This window comes from Arvicanthis niloticus, chromosome 3 (genome assembly GCF_011762505.2).
Source record: "Arvicanthis niloticus isolate mArvNil1 chromosome 3, mArvNil1.pat.X, whole genome shotgun sequence".
NCBI lineage: Eukaryota > Metazoa > Chordata > Mammalia > Rodentia > Muridae > Arvicanthis > Arvicanthis niloticus.
This window is the reverse complement of record NC_047660.1, coordinates 71948951-71966011: the sequence shown is the minus strand read 5'-3', so window position 1 is coordinate 71966011 and position 17061 is coordinate 71948951. Positions and strand designations below refer to the sequence as shown.

Genomic DNA, 17061 nt, shown 5'->3' with positions numbered 1-17061 from the left:
GTTGGCATTAGGCACACGTGTGGTTTACATGAAGACACTGCCCCATACTCACAAAAGTAAGTATCAGTTAAAGAAGAACCAAAAGCCAGAAGGTCAATGCAGTTTTGTTTTTCTCTATTTTCTCTACCATCCATGTTTTAACCCACATTAAGGTTCCGTAGAAGAGACACAGCAAGAACATGCAATGTGGTGCACTAGGTCAGCAGAGATCAAGTGTCACAGGCTCATGCCATCTTGCGTTTACGACGCAGGTAAGAACATCTCCTTCCTGAGTGCGGTCACCTCCCACCTGACACTTCACTAGATAGAGCACTGTCTTAACTAGTCTAATAACCGGTTTCACTCTGTCCCTGGCAAGCAGATGACACTTCCTTTCTTCTCAGCCCATTGACAAGTCCTAAAAATTCCAGCCAAACTGAGCCTATGACCCTTGTCTTGGGAAATGCCCAACTGTCTATCCTGACACACATCTGCCTCAACTTTTCCTCCTTTAAGTTTCTCTCTCTCTCTTTTTTTTTTTTTTTGACTTGGCTACATGTAAACTGAGATGAGGAACAAGTGTTCATTCTTTTAAAGCCTTCCAGGCAAAAAGAAGGCCACCCTCTGGTGCACTGCTGCTCTACGCGAGGCTGCTGCAGCCAAAGGGCACCAATATAGTTACATCCTGGCACTGGAAAACCATCTTGTCTGTGCTGTTCTTTCAAAGTGTGTAAGCGCACATATATGCTCGATAACCACTCATGACTAGACTCTCATTTGTTTCATGACCCATATCAAACATTCAAGAGGCACTGAGACAAGGAGAAGCTGATCTCCCTTACCTTAAATTTTAAGGCAGGTGTTTGTGATATGGATGGTGCCTTCAATCCATGCAGCCGATCTTCTATTTCCCTCAGCCTAGGAGGCAGTATGAGAACACACACGTTTAGTTTCACTACAAATACTACAGCGCTGTATTACAGGTTTACACTTTATGATGCAAATGATGGCCTTCACAATACCCCCGTGGCACATACATAATCAATCTATCAATCTATCAACCTATCAACCTATCAACCTATCTATCTATCTATCTACCTACCTACCTACCTACCTAGTCTATGTAGCTTTAAAAATTACACTTTATCCTCTTCTGTTCAGTCTTTTTTAGAAAGTCTTTCCCTTTTCTAGATTTAATAAGGAACTGTACAGGTCTTCTCATGGCTTTGCTCCCACCTGCTTCCATTCTAAAGCTGCCAGTGTCTGCCCACTACATGAGAAGCCGCGGCTTGGGGCTTCTCTGCTGAGGACTATTGAGTCATCTCAGCTTTCCTCACATGTAATACATTTGCTTAACATTTCTTCCTCAAGAGAGCTACAGCTCACTTCTGATACAGACTTGCTCATTTACTTGCTCATGTATTTCCTTAACTATTTTAAGACATTCTCATGTAGCTCAGGCTGACTCTGAGCTATCTAACTCTATCTAACAAGGGCCAGGATTACAAGCATGTTCCACCATGACTCTGCTTGTTTTTAAATTTAAAATGTGTTTTAGATTTTATTTTATTATTATTATGTCAAACAATTTCTTTCTTCTTCTTTTTTTTTTGCAGGGTTTTCTCTGTGTAGCCCTGAATGTCCCGGACCTCACACTCTGTAGTCCAGGCTGGTTTCAAACTCAGAAATCTACCTGCCTCTGGTAAAAATGCCATTTTCTTCCAAGACTAAAAATCATTTTGCTATCATAATATTTATGTCTATGGCATCTCATAGGTCAAATCCTAAAAGTAAAACAAGGCCAACACTTTGTGAGTAAAAGTTCATCAGTTAACTGTTTTTATACAATGCTAAACTATCAGAATTGGTGTTTTTCATTGTAGACTTGTATCAGTAAAAGGACAAAAAAGATGAGAATGCAAGTATATAGCATACACTTAAGATAATGTAGCAAAGAGATTTTTACTTCAAATTTCAACTATGTGTTTTTCTGTGCACGCGTGGGTACAGAAGAGGGCCCTGGATTGTCTGGAGTTGGAGTTACAGGAGCTGTGAGCAGGCTGATGTAGGTGCTGGGAACTGAACTCTGGTCCTCTGCAAGACTCTTAACCATGAAGACATCTCCAGACTGGATTAAGGTTTTCTCTTACGAACATTAACAATTCCATAAAGGCATTTTCAACTTCTTCAAAGGCTAGGGTTGTTACCGTCGTTTTGTTATATAGAGCTCGTCGAGAAGATGCCGCTCTTCATAGCTCATCCATCGCTCATCAGGGAGCTCCTCCTCCTTCTGCAGCAGCTGCTCATAAAGTCGAACTGGATTCCAGCCCATCATGATGTCATAAGTGATTACACACCCCAAGGAATGGGACACTATTGAGACTTTACCCCCTTTTTCTTCAAAGTCTGGATTCCGGGAACAGAAAAGGGAATATAATCGATTCAGCTCTTGCTGAAGGCCTTTAACTAGCTGTTTGAAAGAAGAAAATACAATATTAGACTTTTCACTGAGGGCTAGTAACTTTAGTACTAAATGCAAATTTATTAAGAAGAAAAACAAACATGATGGATGAACTATGACTATGTTATTAAATTTACTCAGGTACTTTAAAAAGGTAGAGGAATAGAGGTACATATTTGCTGCAAACTGTGTCCCCACCACAGAATACACCACGGGCAGATCACCCACAGAGCCTTTTGAAGGCCGTAAGTAAATGACACTGGCCAGCTGTCTCATAGATGGAAAAAAAAACCAACAACTTTTCTTTTACATTTCAATAAGAGCTCCAAAGACCCCTAAAAATTTCTACTTCAGTTCACCTGACTATGTGTCAATTCTAAATTTTTATAGTGTACAGGCTTTGGTTATTGTATATATTTTAAAAGAATATAAATTTGTGACAGCTTCTCTGAAGCTGTTTCCCTTGAAGTTGAACAGCAGCAGACATTACTGAGATAACCCTGCCTTTTCCGAATCCACAAGAATAACACTGTTTAGCACTCCAACCTATCCTGGACCTGACCTGAAGGTTAGTGCAGTCCTCCCTACTGCATCTTCTACTTGATTACAAAATTTCAGTTTTATCTCATTTCTTAATAAGCCAGCTGTTGCTCTGACAGAAGGCTTTCTTCTCCCTCCCTTCCTACCCCCCTCTCTTGTAGCTTCTAATTTCTGTCATGTTATATTAACAGACAACCAAACTTCATCATCTGCTTCTCAATATTCTTCACCTGACTGCATAAACTGGCACTCACTCTTGTGCTTTATGACTGGAAGGCTCAGGGATGGCATGCATGAAGGCCTGGCGTCCCTTGCTGACATCTGGGAGTACAATAAAAGCTAAGTTGGACTACTAAAACTGTGCAGTAAGTCTGATGCATATCTCCTGGTGATGAGGCAGAGAGAGGACAAGAATTCCACACTTTAGCGGAAACTGCCCTTCGATTCTCACATGTATCAGAGTCACTGAGACTGCCAAGGGCAGACTGGTAGGCTCTACCTCTGACTTCTTGACTCAGGCTCTGGAGGCCCTGTGAGCTAGCATTTGTACTAATTTTCTGGAAATGTTGGTGCTGCTGGCCGAAGAACTCTACTTTAGAAACTACAGTTCTAGGACAAATGGCCACTAAAGCCTTTAGATGGACTGCAGGTGACTTTCAGGTAGGATTAAGGACTGTACGTGTGATGTCAGTCTGCATTGTCTTCACTAAAGGAGCTGTAATGTAATTCTTTGGGGGTGAGCTCTTATGCTATCAGCCATCCATAACAAAACAAAACAACAATAGAACTTCCTTCCTTACATTCCATGCAGTGGTTCCAGCAAAAGTGCACATGCATGTGTTTTGCCTGGGATTGAACTCAGGACTTTGTGCATGCTAGGGGAAGTGAGACACTGACCTAGCTTTGTGGTTATTATTAAAGGTTTTGATTAAGGTTTAAACCATGTAAACATGTAGATACTTTGGTACGCTGGCAAAAAGCACACATTTTTCATGTTTTTTTTTTTTTTTTTTTAAATGTAACCCTCAAAAAAGTGTGAACTGAGAAGGACTAGCTGAAAACAGCCCTGTTCCTCTAATCTGGGCTCTTCTGTAGCCATTAACAAAGTTATAGTTTTTCCCTTGAGAATCTCAATTTCAGAGTCAGGAGACCAAGAGGTGACCTAAATTAACTGCTGTGGAGATGAGAGTCCCTTCTGTAGCACCTCTGGTGGGTGGTAGCTTGCATCTCTGCAGTCTCTTGTTTCCATGTTGAAGGGAGTGTCCATCCTTTTAAGACAACTTTGCAACTAAAAAGGTCTTCATCACAGTAAACATGTTCCTTCTACTCACTGGTGATTACTTCACTTTCTATGTTAAAGAGTAACACAAGAGACTGCTTTTTTAGGATTATTTTCTATTTTATGAGTGTTTTGTTTGGATGTATGTTTATGTAGCACATGTGCCTGGAGGGTGTCAGAAGAGGGGGTTATGATCCCCTGGAACTGGAATCAGGATTGCCCTGAGCCACCATGTGGGTGCTGGGAACTGAACAAGGGTCCTCTGCAAGAGTAACAAGTGCTCTCAGCTGCTGAGTCAACATGGGGGATTTTAATTTACAGATCTTCCTTTTGTAAACAAACAAGAGCACTTTCGCCCACCTCTTAGTATGAACTCCTTTTGTTCTTCACAATGCTTTAAGAAGTACCACCCAGAATTCCCTGATGGTATCACCTAGGAGGACTGTTAATTTAACATCTGACTAAGTGACTCACAACCTCTAGGGGACAGAAAACTGTTTTTCCCCCTTAACTTTGATATTTTGTTTCTTCACTTTTTATTTAAAAAAAAACTTGAAAATATAAAACATTACAAAGCAAAATTAGTACAATCAAATGTCTGGGCTGGAGCCGTACCCTGCTCTTACAGAGGACCCGTGTTCAGCAGGGTGGCTTGCAGCAGCCTGCTAACTCTAGCTCCTTGGGAGCCGCTGCCCTTCTCTGGACTCCACAGGACTTGGGCTCACCTGCATATTCCCTGCCTCATAATACGTAAGTTAAAAATCCACACATTATGGTTATTTAGAGTCTTCTTTTGTTATCACTTATCACATTTGTGTTCTCTCTGCTTCAGTATATATGCAAACATATAACTTCCCCAAATTTTTGGCAATTACTTGAGGAGTTTAGTATATACATTGTCTTCTTTTATCCCTTAATACTTCCTTGTATATTCCCTCAAATTAGGAGTATTTCTAGTTTATTATCCGTGCCACAGAGCACCATTTGGATCGACTTTTTCTAATCTACTGCCCACAACCCCACTCTTGTCATCCTTCCCTGTAGCTTCCTCGTCTACTACAGCAGAGAACAAGACAGAGTATTTATGAGATCTCTTCACCTCTTGTATTCAGGAACATTTCCTGTAACTATGGTCTTTATGACACTAATGGTTTAAAAGAATTCAGCCGTGGTCCTGGTCCTTGTTTTGTGTTTCTCAGGTATTTCCTCAATATTATGATGCTGCTACACAGGGGCTGGTGCATCCTCCACAGGGCATCCCTTCCAAAGGGACTGTAAGTGTCCACCTGTCCCTTGGGAAAACCCAATATAGATGCTGCCTGATTTCTCATGTGTGTAATTATGGCTATCCTTTATGGACCAGTAAGCAGTCTACAGGGATGCAGTCTAAGACCAGACAATTAGTTTGCTTCTAAACAAAACACTGCCCCTGAGTCAATGTTCACTGATGATTCATGCCCAGTGTCTGTGTGCCCAATACTGCCATGCCAGCTGTAAAAATGATTTTCCAACCCCAGTCGGTTGTTTGTTCTAAAAGCAAGAGACCTATCTGCTTTTCTCCCTTATTTCTCAAATTATAATCAATGTGAATGTTAGATTAAAAAATGGTTTGCCCTCTTTTACTGCACTGTCATTATTCTATCCCCACATTACAAGTAGTAATAATTCTGGTAGTCATAGTTACAACCTGGGTGCCCAAACAGCTTCAGATCCAGGCACTGGCTCCTATCCTTGTCACCTGCCATTATTTGTCTGAGCAATTCTTTAGCTTATGTCATAAACTACTTATGTTTTGGTTTCTGAATCAGCTATATTCACAAGGAATTATAATTTCTCTTTATGAGAAAAATAGTACTACAAACATCTGGATGTTAGGTGTGTTCACTGTGATAAGGGGTATTTTTGTTTCTTTGCTATTTTAGTGTACATGACTAGGAAGTGTATGCATGTATGTAAACATAATCACCTGTGCGTGCATGCACACGCGCACGCGCACGCACACACACACACAGAGTTAACTGTGTGTATGTGTATATATTATATGTGTATATATTATATGTGTATATATTATACATTTATTTTTATTATTCTATCATCTTTTGAGATAGGGTTTCACTCTGTAGTTCAGACTGGCCTTGAACTCATGGCAATCTTTCTTCCTTAGTCTTCTGAGTGTTGGGAATACAGGTGTGCACCACCATGTACTCCCTCTTGCCTTGTTTTGAGACAAGGTCTCACTGTGTAGCTCTGCTTCTTGAGTGTGGGACTAACAGTGTGCCCTGCCAATTCTGGCCTTTCTCTGTATTTTTAAGGAGCACCAAGCGGTTGGTCTTATCAGGCCAGGCCCATCTGTGAAACACTTGGTCTGGAGCTGACAAATTCACTATTAGAAAGCATGTATCTGCTGTCACCGTAAAGTATAGCAAACACGACCAGCTGGTCAGGACGCTTACCTCATCCCTATAAAGTGGGCTGGTGTAGTACATGATGTCCATTGCGCTGCTGTTCAGCATGTCCCTCAGGCCTCGCACTTTGTCAGGGGTAATGGAATCAACAGTGTCTGTGAGAGCACAACAACCAAACCAAACTCAACAACCTTACAGGGACACTGACATCTCCTAAAGTAAGTCGGTATTTAAATAGTAAGCATCAGTAGGGCTCCTTCCTTCTTGCAAAATATGAAACTAAACAAACCCAAAAACTAAAAAGTAAAAGACAACAAAAAGAGACACAAAAAGAAAAGGAACGTGAAAGGAAGAGGGGCATTATTAATTTTTTGGGTTCTATTTACCTTGAGCCTGACTATGTTCATCTGGCATCCTGGCACTGCTAACAAAAAACTGGCAACAAATAAAACTTTTCTTATGCTTCATATTTATCTATCTCTGGTGACCCAATGACTCTATGGGCATGCACTGTCAGATCCCAGATACAAACAAAGGTGAACGAACCCACTATGGGCTCAGAAACGGGACACTGGTGTAGCTGTGTAGTGCTTAGAGAAGTCCAGAAGGGAGGACGGAGCCTTAGGCCCTGCACTGCTCAGTGACTGTTTAGTGTGTATGTAGTCTGCAGTTTAGCACAGCACAGTAAGGACCAGAAGACACCACGATAAAGACTAAGACTATGTGCTCTGAACTATTCTCTCAAATGTTTTCTAAAGTGCTGAAAGTCATGGTCTTCATGCTAAGCCTTTGGTCCAGCTGATATATAAAGCAGTTATCTTTTCCTTTTAACCATTTCCCCCATCGGATAACCAGCTTCAGCACTGGGCTGCAACACTGCTCTGTCATCATGCTCCAGCCTCAGCACAGGAATGTGTGAGGCACGTGCTGCAGCCCTGATTTATCTGCCCAGCTTTGTCCTGACATTGAAGTGTTTCAATTTCAAAAGTTCAGTCGCTCTAGCCACCTAGGAGGACATGACTCCCTGACTCAGTTCTTGGCTATTCTGGGCCCTCTGCTCTATGGTCATTTCAGTGTCAGCTTACCACATTCTGTGAAAATCTACAGACCAATGTGAGAGTCAGCATCTCTAGAATATTCAGCCAGTTAATGAGAAAATCAATTTTGTATTTAAATTTTCTGTATTTTAATAGTACTTATACTTTAATATTTAAATGTATAAAATTAAGTTATTTAAAGTTACATATTTTATATAAAAGTTGTATATGTAAGTTATTTCATGGTGTATTGCATTTTTGATGCTATTTATGTTTATTGCTGGTCTACAGAAGAGCACTTATTTTTGCCCATAAATCCTCTATGTCATGACCTTGCTAAGTTGATAGGTTCTAATGATTTTCTGTATTTTTTGTTTTGTGTGTGTATTCTGAGCAGATAGCACGTGACCTGTAAGCCAGAACTGATGCTTTCGATTTTTTATGCCTGTCATCCTTTCTCCATGTATTACTGTGTGCAGAGACTGTAAGCAGCATGGAAATCTTTGCTTTTACCCTTTTACTACCAGTTAGTACACTGGTATTTGCGATAGCATGCTTTTATTTTGAAATTTGTGCAGAGTAAAGTTGCTTATGAATTCTAATACTTGTACAGTTTTATGCAACCAGGACTTCCATGGTTTGCCTTAAGTTCTGGCAGTCCCTGGCTTGTTTTCTGCGCCTGCAGTTTTGCTGTCTCACTGTTATATGATTGAAAGTTGAAAGAACAGGATCTTTCTGGCTGGCTTCCTCCAGTTATCTTAGTGTTTTCAAAACTATCATCACTATGTGACGCCCAGAATCCCAGGGCTTAGGAGGTTAAGGCAGGAAGACTGTGAGTTCAAGGCCACCTGGGCTACAAAAAATACAAAAAAAATCATTAGAACCTATCAACTTAGCAAGGTCATGACATAGAGGATTTATGTGCAAAAATAAGTGCTCTTCTGTAGACCAGCAACAAACATAAAAAAAAAAAACCCAAAAAACAACAACAACAACAAAAACCCCAAGTAACTGGAAAATGAGAGGGCATATGTATATATATGTAGCACCATGAGGAAGGTAGGTGCTGGTATCATAGAGGCCTAAACCTCTTCCCTCTACCTCCAAATCACAAAAGACAGACAGACAGACAGACAGACAGACACACACACACACACACACACACACACACACACACACACACAGAGTGATCTATGAAGTCTACTTGGCAGTCCAAAGACAAAAGTCAATGTTGGTAATTTTAAAAACATTTTTCCCCTCAAATATGTTCTTGAATAATCTGGAACAAAAAGTGAATATACCCTAAGACAACTGAAAAGATTTGTTCATGGTATGTATGTCCAGCTGGCTGGAACTTGTCATATAAACCATGCTAGCCTTGAACTCACAGAGACCCTGCGTTACCCCTCAAGTGTTGGGATTAAAAGCATATGCTACCACATCTGGCTAGGATTTTGTTCTTTATCAAAATATTTTTAAAACTTTGTATATTTATTCTAGAACATGTTTGTCACTGGCTAAAATCATTCAATTGTAAACAAAATATACCTCCATCAAGAGTAAGCTTTGATCGCCATTCAACAGGCAGAAACTCAACATGTGTCGCATGGTTGGAAAAATGCTTTTCTTCTATCTTCCTTGCAGCCTCTCTCATCCTAAAAGAATAAAGTAAACAAGTAAACATAAGACAAACTCTGAGGATAACTTCAAACACGTGTTAAAATACCTTGCACGTCCATCTCCAGGCAGTTCTGTCCAGCTGTCTCCGGCTGACTGCGACACTAAGCTGCAACTCAGCACTGCTCTGCCTCAATTACGTTCCTGTCATGAGGACCTGAACTGCTCCCACGTACAGAACATTCTAGATGGCCTGGCTCCTGGGGATGTGTGAGCACAGGGAGTGTGTCCATGACTGTGCTCACCTCCACGCACCGTCCAGTCATGGATTATCTCACTGCGGCTCCTTTAACTATTTTATGTTTAATTAGTATATGATTAGATAATTTCCTCTCTCTCTTCCTCTCCTCCCTCCAGCATCTCTTATATCCTAGCACTCGCCTCTCCTCTCTCTCTCAAATTATGGCCTATTTTTCTTGAATTATTATTGTTACAGATACACACACACACAAACACACAAATAAAATGTATAAATACAGCCTACTAGGTCTGTTTAGTGTTGCTTATGTGTATATCATTTCAGGTCTGACCATGTGGTACTGGATAACCAATTAGGGGGCTCTTCCTGAAGATGACTAATTTCCCCTCCCTCTAAAGTAGTTAATTGTCAGTAGCTCTTCCTCTAGTGACGGGCACTCATGAGATTTCCAGCATCCATGTTGGTATATCTAGTGGTGGTGTGGCGGTTCGGGTCTTGGTCAGGCAGCCATACTGCCAAGGTTCCACAGGTGTGCCTTCCCTATCACATCTACACGACACCATCTTGTACAATCATTCCTCTGACTCTTGCACTCTTTATGATCCACAGCCCCTTATCTTTTCTTTATAATGAGAACTGCAGGGTTTTTTTTTAAACTTTAAAAATTAAGGTATCAATGAATTTTTTTCTCAGTTATGTGAATTTTACTACATGGATAAGATTATGATTGATGCAACACAATGAAGATGGTGAACAGGCCGCTGTGAAAACCTCTCATGCTATCCCTTCAACAGCTACATCTTCCTGGCATGGTTTAAACCGAAACACAGATACGGTATCATTTTATTTCTGCTTCTAGTTTCTTCGTGCAAACACTAACCCAAGGTTTCAAATCCTTGAAGCAACTGCCTTACCAGAGTTACACCCTGTGTAAGTGAGGTAAATGCTCTACCACTGAGCTACATCCCAGCTCTCTTATCTCTAAATAGAATATTTTTCTAAAATAACATCTATTCAATATTATGGTGTTGCAATTAAGTAAATTTTAATTTTAGCAAAGATGTAGTTCAGTGACCTTGTCCCCAGCTGATTATAAAACTATTATAACATTTTATATATTTATAACATTAAAACATTTTATATTTATTTTATGTTTCAAATACTACGGTCCGCTCCCTGCAGAGGGTAAACAGGTCTCAACTGTCTGCTGTTAATTCGCACCCCACACCGCTTGTCTGTAGTTTCCTATAGTCTGTTTGCTAACTGCATCCATGTGATGTTATTAAGATGGTCTTTCTATTGTACAGACCCCGTGAGGTGGTAGTGAGATATGGAGGCCAAGCAGCTGTCAGTGAGTGTGCAAAGATTGGCCTCACTTGTACCTGAAGAAATTAAACTTCTCTTGTACTAAAGCTCCCAGGGAGGTTATGTCAGCAAACCTACTTCTCACAGTCCTCAATACCTAAGCAAAGGATGTATCAGGACATAATCATTGTGCCAAGTAATACATGACTCATCATAAAACTAAGTCAGAATTGGATTTATGAGGTGCCTATAACAGAAACCAAAAGACTGAAGAATTAAAGCGTGCCAGTGTCCAACGCCACACAACCTGAGTTGCACTGTTTTTTAATCTTCCAGTGGGCGCCATGATTTCACAGTGTAGCAAGCTCAATGCTTATGTACACAGGTTACTTAGATCTAATTCTTAGCATCAGACAGCATTCACTTTAGGAATAAAAAATTTTGCTGGTAGCCTCCGAGTCTGATAAACTGAGTCTGACTCAGTTTGAAGCTATGAACAGCTGTTGTGCTTTCAATAGTGACTGACTGTTCTCGGGCACTGTAAGTCTGTGCTCATCAGTCTGCTTTATTTTGGCAAAGAGCCAAATCTATGGTGTGACCTTTAACCCTAACAGCCAGTTAACACAGCACTTAAAACTTCTGAAACACACAAATCCCCACACACATATGCTGAGAAGCTTCTAAAGATGTTTTAGAATAAAGCTAAGTATGTGTCAACTAAGGAGGCGAATCACGGGCCTTGTGTCTTAGTATGCACTGACTTCTGTGTAAAAGTCCAGAGTTGTTTCCTCTGGAGCAATGAGTGGGTAGAGTATATTTAAAATTGTCAGTTTAAACAAGTTTTAATCATCTCAGAGCTGGACAACTTTGAGCACTTTCAATTTCTGAAGCTCATAGAGTAAGGAACAAACTTAAAATCAAATCTTTTTCTGATGTTGACCTTAAATCAATTAAATACAGTGAGTAAGGCTTTCTTATCCCTCTCCTGCAACAGAGGGTGAAGTCAGACTTCATCTAGATACGGTTACTCTTGGTTTGGTCCAGAAGCATCACTGAGGTTAGAGAGCCGGTGCCGGGAACATGGAGCTGAGCGTCCGTGTACCTGCATATGCCGTAGGCAGGACTCGGTGTAGAGCGTACACACAGTACTCACATGGCTGTGTTTTTGATGATTCTTCCTTGGTCCATCTTCTGTCCAATGCCATGTACAACAAACACAATATGAGAAGTCTGTGACGGCTTGTCTTCCAGTGTGGCTTCTTCTACATAACCTCTGTGAAGTCTGGTCCCACTGCTGGAGGCTGTGGGGAAATTACAGCCCTAGGCTTACTACTTCCACAAAGGTTTAAAGAAAGAAAAAGTAGTAATAAGACTATAAAAAAGTATTTCATCGGGTATACACAGAGGAAATATACTTTGTAAGATAACATATGTTGGCATTTCCTGTCCTTGTCAGAGTATTCTGAATTTCTAATTCTGAGCTAATGAGTGAGTGCACAGACCTTGATAAAAGTTTCACCTCACTAGGGTTCTTGTCACTGAACTATTTAAAATATAAATTAAAAACAGAATCTGAATTGTCTGCTTTTGATCCCCCAAATCCTGACAAGCCACAGTACCATAGAACTGTGATTACCTTTAGAGAAGCCCAGTTTTTGGGTGACTGTTCTCGCAATTTTGGATGTTGTTGCATCGCTGTAGAGATAGACTTCATCCATGCTGTGCCAATCCACGTGATTCCGACTCAGTTTGAAGCTATGAACAGCTGTTGTACAAAAGAAAAGAATTAAGTTCTCCAAGACAGATAGATCTTCCTTGTATAAGACATTCTAACACCCAGGCTTCTCAATCAGTAGAGAAAATGTCACTAAAAACATTTATGTCACATTAAGTAATGCATAGAACCTTATAAATGATCACCAATGCTACAAGGAACAGCAGAGTGCCAGGTGTATGTAGCTGATATGGTTTTGATTATTAAGGAGCTGCGTCCCCATGGTATGGCTCCTCTTCCTGAGGGATATGCACCTACTTAAAAGTGTTCAACAGCCTTGACACAGAAACTTTAATTCTGTCCCTCTTGTTGATTTTACTAAAAATAGCAAGATATGTAAAAATTTTACTCAATGTGAGACAAAAAAACTAGTAAGAAGATAATAATGTATTAGGATATAAGGTACATTGGGATTGGATATTAAGGCCAGTTATCACTTGACATTGTTCATCACAGCAGAAATACAAAAATGAAGGCGTAAGAAGAAATTAATGTCTACACGGCATGGTTACTGCATTTCTGTAACTAAGGCTATGCTTATGTGCACGAGGACTTAAATGCAGTGCAGATGAGGAACTCCCAAGCACACGAGGTAGGCACTGTGAGCTGCTTACTTTTGCATCTCCAGAGCTAAATACAATGTTCCGAGTGTGGGCCACATATGTGAATCCAGTAATAGTGAAGAAGCAATGACCGAAAGATTGATCTACTCTTATCAATTCATAATTTGACAATGCATGTATTTTGAAGGGTTAAATTTTCCTCTATATTGGGCACTTAGGCAAGAGACTCATATCCTTATCTTCCAAAAGCTGGTATTTATCATCACTGGGTCCAATTATCATTTTGAAATCTCACTATGGCAAAAACTGTATCTGCACTTTAGTCATAAAAACTTGACACAGAAAGAGACTAATTTGCTCAAAAACTATTAACTAGCAGGGTACACCTGCTTTACCTGAAGATGAGTTGCAAATGACCTCAAGTTAAGAATATAGCTCTGTATACAGAGAAACCCTGTCTCGAAAAATAAAGCAAACAAACAAACAACAAAAAAAGAATAAATACAGCTTTGGGGCTTTGGGAGGCTAGAGAGATGGCTCAGAGATGGCACTGACTGCTCTTCCAGTCCTGAGTTCCACTCCCAGCAACCACATGGTGGCTCATAAATATCTGTAATGGGATCTGATGCCCTCTTCTGGTGTTCCTGAAGACAGTTACATTATACTCATATAAATAAAACAAATAAATCTTAAAAAAAGATAAAGTTCTAGGGTGGGAGATATGGCTTAGTGCTTAAACTCCTTTAGAGGGACCAGGGTTCAATTCCTCCTTTAGAGGACCAAGGTTCAATTCCCAGCACCTACATGGCAGCTCCAAACTGTCTGCAACTCCGTGGGGTGGGAGGGTCCTTGGCATGACATGGTGCACGTATATATGCATGCAGGGAAAATATACATAAGATAAATGAATATTAAAAAAGAATAAGAGGGTTCAGTCGTGGTCAAGACTATAAGGCATGTTCAGGCAGCATCTTCCCCATGAGGAGACACAGTACACTAGAAGAAAATGCACTCCTTACATTACAAATAATTTAAGTTTTATGAAAATCAACTATGTTATTTATCTCTCAGGATATGTCACTAACTGTACGTGTGTGTGTTTGTGTGTGTCTCACAGGACTTAAGATTCAATTAATACAATATACACTAATAGCTTTAGTTCACAGAAAGCAACCACAGGGTCAGACTTTTAAACACAAAGCCTTTTATAAGCTAAAAGGGTTAAAATTTTTGCAAGGGTTTAATAACCATTTACAAAGCAAATTTTTGTTGAAATAGCTCTGGGCTACATATGTTTAAAAGATTGAAACTGATCAAATATTTAGAGAAAAGTAAAATCTAGCAAAACTCTGTTTCTCTGAAAACCACTTATATATTGTCTTAACATCTTAAGAACATATACATATGACACAAATGAACATATACATATGTGTAATAATGTAAAACTAAGCCAAACAGCACAACAGACACATTTTTAGAAAAGCTAGTACTTCTATGCTTTAAGCAACTGCTCTAAGGCTGGGCGTAAGCTACACAGAAGAGAACCAGGTTTACTGTACCTTGGGAGCGCTTTCGCTTAAGACCTGTGGCATCTGTGCTCTCCTTATATCCTCTCCATTTGAACAGAGAAGGGAGGGAGAAGGGAGGGAGGTGGTAGACAACTAAGAAAGCAAAAACACTGAGCTTCAAAGTAAATTTAAGTGAGGTTTTCTATTCTGCCTCTTCCTTTTCGTCCTAACTTTTAAAAACTGCATTTGACAAACATTATTCTAGATGCTTTCTAAAATGCAACTCCTAGTTAAAAACCAGTAAAGCAAAAATTAGTTTAATGTCCATCAAATATATGTGTTCTACTTTTATTGACAGGAACAAAGGCAAATCTAAATTTACCAATGACAGACAATTACATGATCATCATTTAATACCTCTGCATAGCTGTAAGAAATGCAGGGCATTCTGAATGCTAAGAAATTTTCTCTACCTTTATGATACTGAAGATTATTTACATCACCAAATTTTCACGGCATAGCCAAGAGGTGATACACACTCTGAGAATACAACCATGTTTTAAACGGCTGATTCAGCTGGCCTGAGATACCACAGTCCACAATCCACTGAATGCTACCCATACTGAGGTATGATGGCTTCAAGACTGCTTCCGAGCAAGGCTTCCTTTCATGACTGAGACAGCTGTTGACGACTTAAAAGTGAAAACATTTTCAAGAAAGTCAAATTGAAGGCTCTATTTTCAACCATCTCTTTTGGAAAGATTAGTGATAATAAAACAAAAATAACTGCATTAGGAGACATACACTGTGATGCCTTGTCGGCATTACGCAGACATACACTGTGATGCCTTGTCGGCATTACGCAGACGTACACTGTGATGCCTTGTCGGCATTACGCAGACGTACACTGTGATGCCTTGTCGGCATTACGCAGACGTACACTGTGATGCCTTGTCGGCATTACGCAGACAACACAGAAGAGCCAGGCAGAGAATTGATATTTGACAAATCAGTCTTAAAGCCAACATGTTCCTTGTAGAATTTTGTTATAACATTCCTTAAGTTCAAGTAATTATTTTAGTACATTTGAAATGGAATCTTATAAAGCAGTTTACTATTCAGTTAACAAATCACCAAATGTGTATGACTTAATTAAAATTTATATTCTAATATATTCAATTTTCACCCTCACGCCCTTTTACATGAACTCAACATTCATAAGTTAAATATGGTTCAAATAAAAAAACTTGCATTTCTGTTGTATATACAATTGAAGTTATATGCAAAGATTTGTGTAATAAGGGTTTTTATAAAATTCTTACAAGGCACTAAAAACTATACCTACACATTAATTTCTACATCTGCAATGCAATTAGATGGCTGTAGGACTATAAACTTGGGCTAAAAGCTGGGTGACAGCAGAACTATTAAATGCCTTCTGACACAGTAGAAAAGAACATGGAAACAGGCTTCTTCCCTTCTCGTTCTTTCACGTGCCTTCTGGTCATTTAGGAACAGAGGCACTTGGGCCAGCAAACAAATAAACCAAATAAACTAGGAAAAAGCTGGGACACAGCTAGAGGGTCAGACAGACACAAACTTGGTAATTTACTACACAAAGAAACAAAGACTAAATTTTTAGGTCTAGCAGTAAAACAAACCTGAGCCAAATCCCACATTTACCAAATCCAGCTCTCGGGACACACATGGGCCACCTGATATAAAATCATGCACTTTCAGAAAGCTGGTCAAGACACAAAGTGAATTCTTGCCTTTCAAAAACAATACCATGACTCTAAGAAGATAAGCACACACCGTTAGACAGCTTTTTACGTCCAAAAGAAACTTGTACTTATTTAAAGCATTTTTATAAATTGAATGGTCTGCTTCTTTACCTTCAACTCTTATTTCCACTTGGAAATCATTTGCTAGAGAGCTTAATTCTTTTAATGCCAAACACAGAATTACAGGGGTTACTTCTCTTTTAGCAGAAGAAAAGCCTTTGCAAACTATCAGCTGGAGATCATTCATTGGTAAAAGATATCTAAGTTCTAGAAAGTTCTATTTCCTTTGCCTTTTGTTAAATATAAAGTATAGTAGTTCCTATGTACTACTGCATCAGTATGCATGCATTCATTAATCTGAAGATGCTAGTTTATAAGCTGATAACATTTAATTAAATGTTTACATAGTAAAGTTTTGTTCAGTAATCAGAAAATTCTGAAACGTCAAATTACTCAGACTCATTTCTTTACTAATTAATCTTGCAAAGAAACCTTAATCACCATGTAACTCTGAATACAGTAGGTTTATCCACCAAGTGGTCAGGTTAAC

General features: G+C 39.6%; 1 protein-coding gene across 13 annotated transcripts in view; it reads right to left on the bottom strand.

The window, feature by feature from the left end:
- The window catches only part of Ddhd1 (DDHD domain containing 1), a 70106-nt gene that overhangs the window by 17665 nt on the left and 35380 nt on the right, over window positions 1-17061 (bottom strand). For 7 of the 13 annotated variants that reach the window (XR_013109402.1, XM_034497512.2, XM_034497509.1 and 4 more), the window contains 6 exons: window positions 12519-12647; window positions 12036-12183; window positions 9250-9356; window positions 6713-6819; window positions 2187-2449; window positions 822-897 (listed from right to left, as the gene is read on the bottom strand). Coding sequence is in view for 12 of the 13 variants with exons in the window: in XM_034497512.2 (XP_034353403.1) it covers window positions 822-897; window positions 2187-2449; window positions 6713-6819; window positions 9250-9356; window positions 12036-12183; window positions 12519-12647 (830 nt within the window). In the remaining variant the exon portion in view is untranslated. Of the gene's footprint in view, window positions 1-821; window positions 898-2186; window positions 2450-6712; window positions 6820-9249; window positions 9357-12035; window positions 12184-12518; window positions 12648-14778; window positions 14881-16388; window positions 16443-17061 lie in introns of all 13 variants that reach the window. The other 6 variants (XM_076931183.1, XM_034497505.2, XM_076931180.1 and 3 more) reach the window with 2 other exon arrangements.